Source organism: Thermobia domestica, chromosome 10 (assembly GCF_964235325.1).
Source record: "Thermobia domestica chromosome 10, izTheDome1.hap1.1, whole genome shotgun sequence".
Lineage (NCBI taxonomy): Eukaryota > Metazoa > Arthropoda > Insecta > Zygentoma > Lepismatidae > Thermobia > Thermobia domestica.
The window spans coordinates 223157485-223170539 of NC_137463.1; the positions used below are offsets into that span (position 1 = coordinate 223157485).

Below are 13055 nucleotides of genomic sequence, written 5' to 3' on the forward strand. Positions count from 1 at the left end.
CACGTTGTACTATATCGAGAAACCTGTAAAATAAAAACTAACACTCCAAAGATTCAAATTGAGATTTGAATTTAGAATTTGGCATAGAAATGTCCCTCTGAATTTCTTCAAAATTGTCCAGATTGTAGTCTCATATGTGTACCACAAGAATAATGACTTGTATTGAGTACTGTTCGGAAACGTAATACCTCTCCAAATAACTCGAAAGATGGATAATTGTGTAAATTCAAATGAATACATCAAGAAACAAATGAAATTGAATATAAATTCCTTCGATGCTGCAGGTAAATAGCTCCAGGCAAATGGTTATCGATCTGAACCCAGATATTCACATGGTCAATATTGTTCAATACTTGGTTTATGTTAAATTTTGAATCGGATCCCAGTGAGTGCCCAAAATGCAACTTTGTGGTGTTTTAGTACACATATGAGACTACAATCTGAACAATATTGAATAAATTCAGAGGGACATTTCTATGCCAAATTCAAAATTCAAATCTTAATTTGAATTTTTGAAGTGCTGTTTTTTTCATTTTACAGGTTTTTTCATATAGTACAACTTGTAGAGCAATTTTTAAGCTTTCCAATTGTGTTTGCTTCACGTCTCTAGTGCACATATTAACCATTCTATGCCAATTTTTAATAATCACTGTAACTGAAAAAATGCAATTTTTTGAATTTTTGAAAACCCAGTATGGAGACAGTTTCAGAGTGGGAGGGGTAATATTTTTGATTTTTTCATCTCCCACTGTAATATAGCTGTACACCAATTTTCACAAAAATCTGAGTGGTCAAGTCTGATGACTTGTTTTGACATGGAATGTCCCTATATAGTTCATGTTCGACTATTTGATTGCGCTTTACAATTTAGCCATCTGCGTTGAATGTTGGACATTTGATTGAATGTGGGTTCCATCCATGCTCTGAGGTAACATAATTATCTGCATAGAATGGAATGCTTGTTGTCAATGACGGTAGTCCTAATCATTTCTTTTACTTGCCTCCATAATTGTTCATGTATTGACTTCTTCCTGTGTAAACTTACCTTACTTCTTCCATTACATGAAAAATTCATCGAAAATTTCGCTGTATGAAGAATATTGTTGAAAACTAATTGTCGTGTTCCTCTCTTCAGTGATAACATCCCGATGACAAGATGTACTATCCTGCTGAAATATGGTATTGTTATTAGCAAACTCAACCTGGAGATATGGGTGTACATGATCAGGTAACAGATTGTGACACCTTTCGTCATTCAGAGTTTGGTGAATGATGACTAATAGCCCTAAGGAATCCACGAAATCACTCTTCAGGCAGTGCTACAAACGCAACCGGTCTGTTAAACTCCCATTGTAGCACTTGAGACATGGTCTCATTGTCTTTGCGATAGATTAGAAATCGCCCATCGATATGGTTAAGTAAAAAGTAGAACTTCTCGCTCATGACAACCTTCTCCCATTTATCCATACTCCAATGAAGTTATGTATTTACCCATGCCACCCGTACTTGTAAATGGCGTTGTTCTGTCATAGGTATTCGTGTTCGTTTACATCTCTGATAGCCCAGCCGATTCGAAGTACGTCGCATGGCCATTATTAAAATTAGTTTCATTGGCCCGTACAGTTGGGTAAATTGTTCCATTGTCACACGCACTTATCCTGTGATACGAAAATTTTTACTTGATCCTCCTATCTATAATTCACGACACCAAATGTCAATTGTGGTGGATGTCTGACCACCATTGAACCACTGTTGAAGATACTCTTCAAAATTAGGAATCTATTAACTTTGATATATGCAAGTTCTGAAGGGAAGACAGATTTCAAGATGATTAAATAGTAAATGCTAAGTTCTAGTGTAAGTTTTTATAAAATTAAGACGCGAGGTTTCCCAAATTAGCTAATTTATGTACATAATTTCATTTAAGTTAAATCTGTTACCTTCCTGAAGTTTTTTAATTTTTTGTTCACTGTCCCCTTTGGCGCCGAGACTATATGAAACTTGGAACTACAACTTAACTTGGGTCTCCCGCTTCGAAGACTCGCTTTTCCAGAACGTTTTGTAGTTCGATTTAGGGGAATCTTTAAAAAGACTTAAATTAATATCTTTGAAAAGATTTGAATTAAAGCAGACCTCCTAACGAATTAGAGAAGGAAGATATAGTCTTTGACTTAATAATTTATAACATAATATTTCTCTTTGTAAATTAGCTAAATTTTAGTACTTTATTTTATTTCATTTTAAAGTGTATAACACATGATTTTGATTTTTTAAACATGAGTTTAACACTCTGCAAATCTATGCTGGCAACACTGACCATAAATGATTACGCTGTTTGCATCTGGTTTACAACTGAAGTAGAGATTTTCAAGCTTACATTCAACCCAAGGTAAATTCCGTACTTCTCTTGGTAATTTGTATCTGAGTCTTAAAACTCTCATATTCTAGATAAGATAAACTGTTATTTTATAGATAAGATAGTTATATATGGGTTGAAATACTTTTCTGACAATACGTAAATACATTTATTTCCAGTCCTGGGAAATCGTGTTTCCATTTTCAACCATTTTGCTTGATGAAGTCTTTTGTGTATAATTGTGTCATCCTAGGCAAAAAGTTTGTTCTAGAAATTTGAAACGTTTCTTGGATATAGATGTTAGTAATGTGACCTACACAATTGGATTAACACTTAAGATAATGAATCCAGGAAAGATCGCTGAGGAGAGAAGAACTTATAGAAAGACAAGCGCTGTTTCAAGGTAAAAAGAAATTTAAATTATCACCTTTTTTTGTATTTCTTCTTTGTAAAGATATTATTTAAAGATTTTGAATACTTCAAAGTGGTTTGAAGCTCAGTGCCTGTTCAAAGACAAAATATTGTATTGCAAATTTGGCTGAAATTCAGTTATTAATACCAGAGAAAGTATATGACGAAAACATGAACTATTAACGAATCGAGAGCGGAGCCATATATATAATACTGGTGTCTAGCATGATTATAAGCCGTGCCGTATCTTTCGTTTGGCAGGTTTTAGGCCAGTGATAGTGATTTTCTTAAAACGTTTTAGCATAAGATATATAATATTAATATATTACGACGCTGGTGTGGTACTTCCCGAGTAGGTAGAAGTGCACTTTCTGCTTTATTTTTATGTAGGTACGTATGTTGTCGATTTAATATGGGTGATAACGAAGATTGCAGATTATCTATAAGTAGCTTTAAATTTAATTTAAAAATTACAAAAGATGTTGCGTAATAAAATTTGACGGCTGGGAGCCATGTTGATTGTTTACATTGTAAAGGGTGTGTAAGCGCGCATGTAGCGGAAGTTGTATTTCTGGAGTGTGATGGACCACTTAAACTGGTAAGTAGTTCGTTGCTTCATGCACAAAATTATAATACATTGATTACTTTTCGTTGAATTTTTAAATATTAAATGGTACTGCGTGTTGTAAAGTATGAGATCCTTATTTCATTAAAATAATTTTAAAAGTGTAATTACATTCAATACTTGGAGTGGCCTTGTCGTATGTATATGTGGCCACTGATCGAGCTTATCAGTGTATTAATCCGAAGTGTGTTAAGTAGGAAAGAACATTCGAGAACTATTTAGTGTGGCGAGTAGGCGTGGTAGATTGAGATCGAAAATTGCACGCAGAATTCTTATGCATATTCCCGTTTGTGACGCGTGCGAAATCAGTGAATATAGTCTTGTGGAGGTCGGTAGACTATACCCATATACAATGTGAGGTAAGTTTAGCATGTAATGCTTAGTGTAGAGTAAGCTTGCTTTAGTATAAGTAGTAGTAGTAGTAGTAGGAAAGGGTTAGAAGCCCCGCAGGGGTTGGTTGGGTTCTGTTCACAACATAAGTAGTAGTAGTAATAGCAGTAGTTGAGCCGTAGTAGTAGTAGTAGCAGTAGTAGTAGTAATAGTAGAACGGGTTAGGTGCCCCGCAGGGGTTGGGTTCTGTTCTCGACGTTAGTAGTAGTAGTAGTAGTAGTAGTTTTGTTGTTGTAGTAATAGTAGTAGTAGGAACGGGTTAGAAGCCCCGCAGGGGTTGGTTGGGTTCTGTTCCCAACATAAGCATAAGTAGTAATAGTAGTAGTAGCAGTAGTAGTAGCAGTAGTAGTAGTAGTAGTAGTAGTAGTAGTAGTAGTGGTAGAAGCACTAGCAACAGTAGTAGTAGTATTAGTAGTAGGAACGAGTTAGAAGCCCCGCAGGGGTTGGTTGGGTTATTTTAACAACATAAGCATAAGTAGCAGTAGTATTAGCAGCAGTAATAGTAGTAGTAGAAGTAGTAGTAGTAGTAGTAACAGTAGCAGCAGTAGTAGTAGTATTAGTAGTAGGAATGGGTTAGAAGCCCCGCAAGGGTTGGTTGGGTTGTTCTCGACATAAGTATGAGTAATAATAGTAGTAGCAGTACTAGTAGAGTAGTAGCAGCAGCAGTAGTTGTAGTAGTAGTAGTAGCAGTAGGAGGAGTAGAAGTAATAGTAGTAGGAACTGGTTAGAAGAGGTTGGTTGGGTTCTGTTCTCGACATAAGTATTAGTAATAGTAGTAGCAGTAGCAATAGTAGTAGTAGTAGTAGTAGTAGCAATAGTGGTAATAGTAATAGTAGTTGTTAACGGGTTAGAAACCCCTCAGGGGCTGGTTGGGTTTTGTTCTCAACAAAAGTATAAGTAGTAGTAGAAGTAGGGTCGGTAGTAGTAGTAGTAGTAGTAGTAGTAGTAGTATGATTATGATGATGTATGTATGGAGATACTATATCGTTGTACTATTTGTATTCTTGGTTCTTTATTTTGTGGGAGGGGGTAACTTGGTACATTGTAGATTGCCATCATGTCATGTTACCACTGTTTCATAATAAGGTACCGATAATACATATACCACAACGATATGGGATCTCCACATATGCTAGAATAGCCACACCAGCTTTGTAAACAATTACCTATATAATATTGGCATAACTTTTTAGCATTGGCACCATAGAAACCTGCAGGTAAAAGGAAGTGTACAATTATTTCCGTCTAAATCTGATAGAAAAGGGTATAATGTAAAGTGGGTAAAAGCAAGTGTCAGTCATGTGTATACAACGCGAAGGAGTTTTGCTTAATCTGGCATGATATATTTTTAATTAATATCAAACCCTGAAATGGTAATGGTAATCATCCGGTTTTACTAGAAAGATTAGAGTGGAGATAGAATTTTTCCTTTGGACGTTTAGCTGTTGGAAAATGCTTCTTTCTATATAATAGCTATGTGGAAAACGAACATACGGGAAGAAATTGGTATCGTTGTATTTAGTCTGTAATTGGCAATATTCATTAATGTGGTGAGTGTGTAATGGGAAAGTGCTTGTAGAAAAACTCTTGCAAAGATGAAACTAAATGTTGGTGGTTAGTAGAACAAAAGTATTATTTTTGCATTTAAGTAGGATTTGATATAGCCTCATGATACTAGAAAAAGGATTTGTGTAATCAACCAGATCGAGAGGCATACTTGTCAAGTACTAATCCCGGTGTATGTGATGCAGTTCGCATATGTTGATAAGAGCATTGTGTTAGTATTGTCAAATTAAACTTTTTTGTCTGTTTTGTAGCAAATACACGCATCTACGTATGAAAAAACTATACATACTCAAATTACCCCAAGAATGGTACAGGGACTATAATATGACACTTCTGAAGCCCGTTTCAGTCGTACTTCTACACTGTAAATTTTAAGTACAAGGCAGTAACTTAATCATTAAAATCAGGACATTTAAAGGGATCGTCTGCTACAGAGTTTCCAACATCCTTTAAAGGGAAGATCTTAAGTTTAAGGGATGAGTGTAATTAATTTTTATTATGAAATCTATTTTCTACATGTACAAACACTGTGACAAAAAAAGCATATTAAAAAATACAACATACAACCATAATCGAAGTCTAAGCACAGTGCACGTCAAACGGCATTATTACCGGCGGTGCCCTTCCCAACATACCCCCCTTTCTCCATTTTGTTATGTGTTTCCCAAATATTTCATTTCCCCATCTGATTTACGAAAGCTTCATAGTAAATGATTCACAGTAAATGTTTATATTTTCTAATAACATTTACCAGAATTTGACAGTGCTTTGGAACTCAGAATTAGAGAGAATGTTCAAAGTGATTAATTAACAACCCCCGAAGTGACGCTCTCTTCCGTGTATAGTTATAATCGCCCCCCTTAGAAAATATACGAGTTTGCTCCAATGCGATATTATTAGTTTCAGATGAAATTGTAAAATAACATTAGGAGAAAAATTAAATTAGTTGAAATATTTCTGTCATCGCCCCCCCCCCCCCAAATAGTCATGACGCTTTACGTGTTTTGATATCATCCGTTGGGCATACGTGATGATCACAGCAGTGTTTACATCACACACTTTCAAAACTCAATAATTTTAGCCATAACCTTCCACATATATTTCGTTTTGAACGTTACCTACTGAAAATTCTGCCGGTATAAGAAATATGACAAACGGGAAACATGACAGCAATTTCTGGCCTCTAACTAACTAACACTATGGCCTATGGAACCCGGAAGTTTAATGTCGTGTTCATAAAAACTCTCCACTGACTTCTATTCTTAGCCAATTGGATCCAGTTTCTATTTTGTGTTCCTATCTCTGCGAAATCCGTCTTAATATTGTCCTTCCATCTGCGCCTAGGTTTTCCTATTGGTCGTTTTCCGATTGGTCTTCCAGTCAAGACTTTGAAAGCGTTTCTACTTTCTAGCTACATAATCTGCCCCTCCCCCTAAGCCTCCTAGGCTTGACGACCCTAACAATGTTGGGTAAACCGTATAAATTATGTAGTTCCTCGTAATGAAGTTTCCGCCATTCCCCATTCCCGTTTTTCTTGGGTCCGAATATTCGTCTCAGGATCTTGTTCTCAAATACTTTCAGTCTATGTTCTTCCCTCAGAGTAAGCGACCATGTTTCGCAACCATGCAGAACAACAGGCATGATTGTATATTTTAAGCTTCAAATTCCTTGACAGAATTCGGGACCACAAGAGATTTTGAACCAAATAATAACACGAATTTCCTGCTTTTAGTCGGCATTTGATTTCTTTTTGAATATGATTTTCGTCTGAATCCACGTCCCTGCAAGCGTTTAATAAGATCTCTGCATTTCTTTCGATTTTTCTCCTATGATCTCCTATTAAATTTACATCATCAGCATATGCAATAACCTGGTGAATATCTTTCAACTATAGGCCCTGATTGCTTTCTTTGATTTTCCTTATAGCGTATTCCAGAACAAAGTTTAATAATAATGGCGACAACGCATCTGATTGTTTCAGGCCATTTTCGATGTGAAAGCTCGTGGACGAAAATTTTCCTACCCGGATGTGTATTATTTCGGGGAAGAAAATAAAATAATTTTATAACTTAAACGACAGCTCGTAAAACTGTAGACTATGATGATTAAATTGTAATTAAATAATAACGATACTCTCTTTTTCTTGAAACGGTAAGTGAAAAAAGTTTTCTTTTTTAAATTAGTATCAGTTCACTACAGTTAAATATCCAATTTACACGTTATTCTTCCACAAAAAGTACGTTACAATAAATCTCAAATATTCTCGTAATGAATGAGTTAGTATCGTATGTAACATACAATTTAGACACGTTATCATAACGTTATCTTAATAACAATTATATCCATTTATTTTTTTTTATTTCAAAGACCGTCTCAACTGCAACGGTAAACATTCCATAACTTCAAAGTCTGAAATGTAAACTATTCTGTTTCTGTATAGACTATGTATGTTTATATTGTCATTTAAAAATATTACTTTATATTTGTCGATTGAGAAAAAATAATACTTTATTTAGCAACGATAGTAATGAATGACAAAGCAAGAGATAGTCATATGGATTGTCTAGAATTCGTTCTAACAATATTAGTTATACATGTGAGTTCATAGCCGAACTTATTAAATCATGTTTTGATACTCATTTTATAAATTTGAAAGTTCGCTTTTACCTGGTTCAATTTCCCACTGTATTCTACTTTTTTATTTCTTATTTTCCACACATGATTTACTTGCATGATTAATGTATTCATTTCAAATATCTATATGACTTAATATTTTTTTTCTTTTGTAAGGAATATTAAAATTTAAGCTTATATTTTGAGATCTCGTTGAAATATTGGACTGGAGTGAACAGTATAAAAATATCTATTTTTGCAACAAATCAGAATTTATTTATTACGAGTTTTGAATTTGAGAAGTAATTAGATCTGAGCCATTTAATTTTAAAACCTTTATTTGCGATTTATATGTATTACAAAGCAATGAAATTTCGCTGACTTAGTTAAAACATAGGCAATTTTGGTTTAAAATAGGTACAATTGGGTTTAACGAGGTAAGTATTCACTTAGTTATTAAGTGATTTATGTTTTTATCTCTACTGATGCTAATATTATCGTCTACATCTATAGACTTTAGCTGCTATTTGGAGATACAACAAATGTTTGGTGGATTTTAAGATCAGGTCTTCAGTCGTTTATCAATGACGCGACAGGAAATTGCAATAGTGAAATTTTTGTCTTCAAACGAGGACCCGAAATGTGTACGATTATATACATTCTTCTCTCGATTTTGAGCTGGAGAATAATGCTATCTGTGGGCGCCATTTTTTGAAATGCGACACATATATCGAAAAATAGTAAATTCCTAATCAGAAATATGTTTTTCTTACATTTTAGTTCTTAATATTTGATTTTTCATTTGGTCTCCAGTACATTTCTTTTATTGAGTTTCCTAATAGCAGTGTTCACATTTTACTACGGTTGTATATTATGTTTTTGCATCCAATTTTACCTCCACAGAAACATCTAGAGACGTCCGTGTTCCGTTTGTAGGTGACACTAGCAAACACCCTACACGTATCCATGATTAGAACTGTTATAATTAAATAAAAATCTAATTTGTAACAATAACTTGCGAAACACAAACTTATTTCATGTATTCGGTACTTTTTGTTGTCTTATATATTGATTTAGTAGATACGGAATAAACCTCTGTTTCACTCGAAATCATTGAACTGGATTAGTCGCATTGTGTAGTTGGCCATTACATACCGCGGTATTCGTTTAAGCTAATTGATGCCAATGTATTATTATTATTATTATTATTATTATTATTATTATTATTATTATTATTATTATTATTATTATTATTATGGGACGTAACTAACTAGTAAATCGAAAATATTTCTTGCTCTAATTACTCATTCCCAGTTTAAATGTTGTGTATTGGTGTGTCATAGTTCATTCGTTATTGTTTTGGCAGAGGGACGTAACATTTGGGCAGAACGATGCGCTACTTGTGAAGCCATTATAAAATATATTTGATTGTTTTATTGATTTTTGTGGCAATTTATGGACATTGGTTTTTTCAATAATCCTCTGACATCATAAAAATCCCTTTTTAATAAAGTTTATTTTATACCGTCGTAAGTCACAAAGAGATATATGAGTATTTTCTAATAAAATAAATACTAGTACAACAGTGATTACAACATGTAAAAGTTTGGTTCATATTACGTTACAATTTCTTATTTAATATTGAAATCTGAAATGTAGTACACTTCTACGTCCTCCAGTTTTAGCAGATAGATTAGTTGAGATAGTTTATTTTATCGGGATGCTTAATTGATTGCAGAAGACCGCCTTTCATTATCTATTACCGTTTTACTGTACAGCGATCATTGTCAAAACCGGAAGTTTTGATTTATACTACTTTCGGCTTAAATAGAGACTTAAAAGAAAACATGGCATCTGCTCTTAGATCGCTAAGTTGATTAAAAAACGCGTATCGCTATCTCTTTGTAAGGATGAAGTAACCTACCCTACCTCAAATTTGAAATGGGAGCATCAATGTATCCACGATCTGTGAAAGATAATAATAAACCTTCAGTAAAGTGGGTAAGTTAGGTCTTAAGGATCTCCAAATTTGATGTTTTGGCAATTTAAAGTATTTAACGGCCAGTCTGTACACCCTTCCCGAAATTTGAGAAAGTGGACTAACATACCCATTGCCAAACTTTAGACTGGTGGTCCTGAGTATTCTTGGACCACGACACTTAAACTAGACACAATGGGTCCTGAGCCAGTAACACAGGGACATAAAACTTAGCCCCGTTGACACCTATACTACTGCGCCGATTTTCTTTTCGCTCTCCTCCAGTATTTATAATACGGTGGTGTAAAATCAATGTTTTTCCCCGAGACTTTCAACTATGATTAGAAACAATTTAATTTTGTACACAATGTGAGTGGCTATCTGTGGAGTAATATACTTATCTCTTAGTAAGTCTTGCTTTAGACAAAGGAATATGAATCAATATATTTTATCGTTATCCATCTGAAATTTGACATAAATTATTTCTAAGAATCTGTTTTGCTTTATTTGCCATTGTCACTTGAGTTCCAAAAACCTGCTTTCTCAAAGTTTAGATTACAAACTTTCATTATCAAAATACATTATTGATCGTGAAATTCACAATGTCAAAGATAAATGAAGAAAACATCTTTAAACTCATAGACTTGGACGAATTACACTTTCGAAGGAATGGTGCAGAAATGGGCCTTACAACTCTCTTACTTTGACAGTCGAACTTGTGCAGAGAGAGCAACTTGTTTACACAGCAAAAAGGCAATGAAACTTAGAAAATTGAACAGAAAATATTTGTTCAAGCGACAGTGTACCTTGTCGATGTGAAAGTACGCAATGTATCTGACGACTGCGTTTTCTTGACTACCTGCTCGTGCAGGATAATACGATACAATTCCGTCTATTTTATTAACTTGACACCTTAATTGAGTGTGGAAGTTTCTAATTCGGTGATTCTACAGCGTCTGCTCAACTCTAGATTGGTGGCACGCTTGATTTACGTCAGCTTCCACTGACCCAGAACGGTGATCTGTTAAATGAGAACAAGTGGACATGATTTCTGACTACTCGGTCTAATCTTTCACTTTATGAAAACTAGGTAGATCGACATATTGACGGATTTACAACTATTACTATGTAACTACTGACCATTGCATCACAGAAGATCAAGAGAGAGAGAGAGAGATCAAACAATTATGGACATTTGTGGGAGTTGATTTTTACGTATAACCTTTTGAAGTGTACCTGCATTTTAGTCATCGGATGTGCAATGTATATTAACTCATAGACGATTAGTATATTAATTTTCCTTTTATTTTCCAGAGAATAAACCCAAAAGGCATTTTTTTCCTTTCTTTGGGTAATGCTTTCCTATATTATTCAGGAACAAGTAGGAGGTGATTGACTAAGCAAGTGAATCGACCGGGGAGCCCGAAAGCACTACTGCTATGAAAACCAACAAGAGGCGTGCTTGCACTAGTGATAAGAGCGACGTATCCGATAAGATATCAATTAATGCACTAGACGCTTCAAATAAAGAGAAAACTACAGATATAAGTGTAAGTACATTACCTTTAATTTCACGTATTTACTAGTCTGTATATCTTAGAAATTACTTACGGTAAGTTTTTGTGTGTAACTTTTCAGAGAAACGACAAGGATGTAACTGCAGAATATACATACACATACTGTAAAACGTTGTATTGAATAGAAACGTAGAAAACTATATTGAGGGTATGACAGATTTACAATGATACAGAAGTACGTTTTGCAAGGAACGACAGTATTGTATTGCCTCATCATAGATACATCGACACTAAAAGTTAAATTAAACCAATTAATGTCCCTTAGTAGGAATATGGTCAACATGACAGTATATTGCCTTTTATTCATGTAATATCATAGCATTAAGTTAATGCTATTAGTTTGTTGAAGTTTACGTATTGCGGATAATCCTCAGATGTTGAACAGCAGTCATCTCAATCAATGTCATTACTTGTCAGTCCTATATCAGGAACTGGGTTGTTTTATCATGTGTAAATATGAAAATAAACGTGAATGTCGATTCGAAGTACCTATCAAGGATGGTTCTTTTGTATTGAAATATCATTATGACTTTTAAACTTATAGATAGAAGAGCTATTCAATTTTGAACGTTACAAATATCGAAAGTGTCAAATATACTTGCAATACTGGTAGATTAACTAGTTGCCAATAAAACATAAATTTGTGTTTCTCAAATAGTTCTAAGCAATATTATTACATATTTCAAATATACAGATTAAACGAAAAGTATCGATACCACATTTGTTATTCAGAATTGCAAACTAAGAACTCTATTGTACCACAAACATCCATATTTTGGAGGCCTCTGAGGCAGTATTAACGTAAATAAGAATAGCAGCATAATGCTTATCCCATGATATAATTACATATTTCGAATGAAGAGGTACAGTCTTAGAATTACTTTAAAAAATGACTCTCGGAAATCTTTATTCCCACAAAGGTGTTAAGATTAGTATCAAATCAAATCATATACCTATTTAGTTTTCAATAGATGCAAAAATCAGAACCACTTTACTTCAACACGTTATCTTAAGCTTTCCAAAGTTATTGGGAGAATAAACCTATCCATTAGTTCTGTACCAATTTCAACACTAAATGATTAGATGGTTTAATGATTTTAAAAAAATATTTTTCTGTCAGCAATTTAATAAAAATCATAAAACCTTAGAAAAGTTAATTTTTCTATGTATATTTCTTAGAAAAGAAACAGGTGAATTTACAACTTCCCTGTGGATAATATCAACTCTATAAAGCAAGAGGTTTTAATAATAGAAAACTTGCTTAGAATTTTTTAACGTCAAACGAGCACACGTTGTTTCAAAACGAAAGATTGTTCTTAATGGAATTTATAGTGAAAGGTGTTATTCTGTTCGTGTAAATTCCAATAGACAAACAAATGTACTAATCAATAAATTTATTTAACTCTAATAACTATTAAAGAAACATTTTATATAATTTTGAGGCAAAATAAGTATCCCAAAATATCCAAAAGTAAATCTGAAATTTTTCATGGCGTAAAGTCGTATGGGAATTTTTTTTAATACGCTCACTATGATCAC

At 33.8% G+C, this 13055-nt stretch overlaps 1 protein-coding gene across 2 annotated transcripts in view; it reads left to right on the forward strand.

The window, feature by feature from the left end:
• The first annotated feature begins 2545 nt into the window (after positions 1-2545).
• LOC145663012 (caspase-2-like) overlaps positions 2546-13055 on the forward strand; it is a 114155-nt gene continuing 103645 nt past the window's right edge. The window contains exons 1-2 of one of the 2 annotated variants that reach the window (XM_081729140.1): positions 2546-2759; positions 11254-11489. In XM_081729140.1, coding sequence (XP_081585266.1) covers positions 11379-11489 — 111 coding nt within the window. In that variant the 5' untranslated portion in view covers positions 2546-2759; positions 11254-11378. The remainder of the gene's footprint in view (positions 2760-11253; positions 11490-13055) is intronic. The other variant, XM_081729141.1, reaches the window with a different exon arrangement.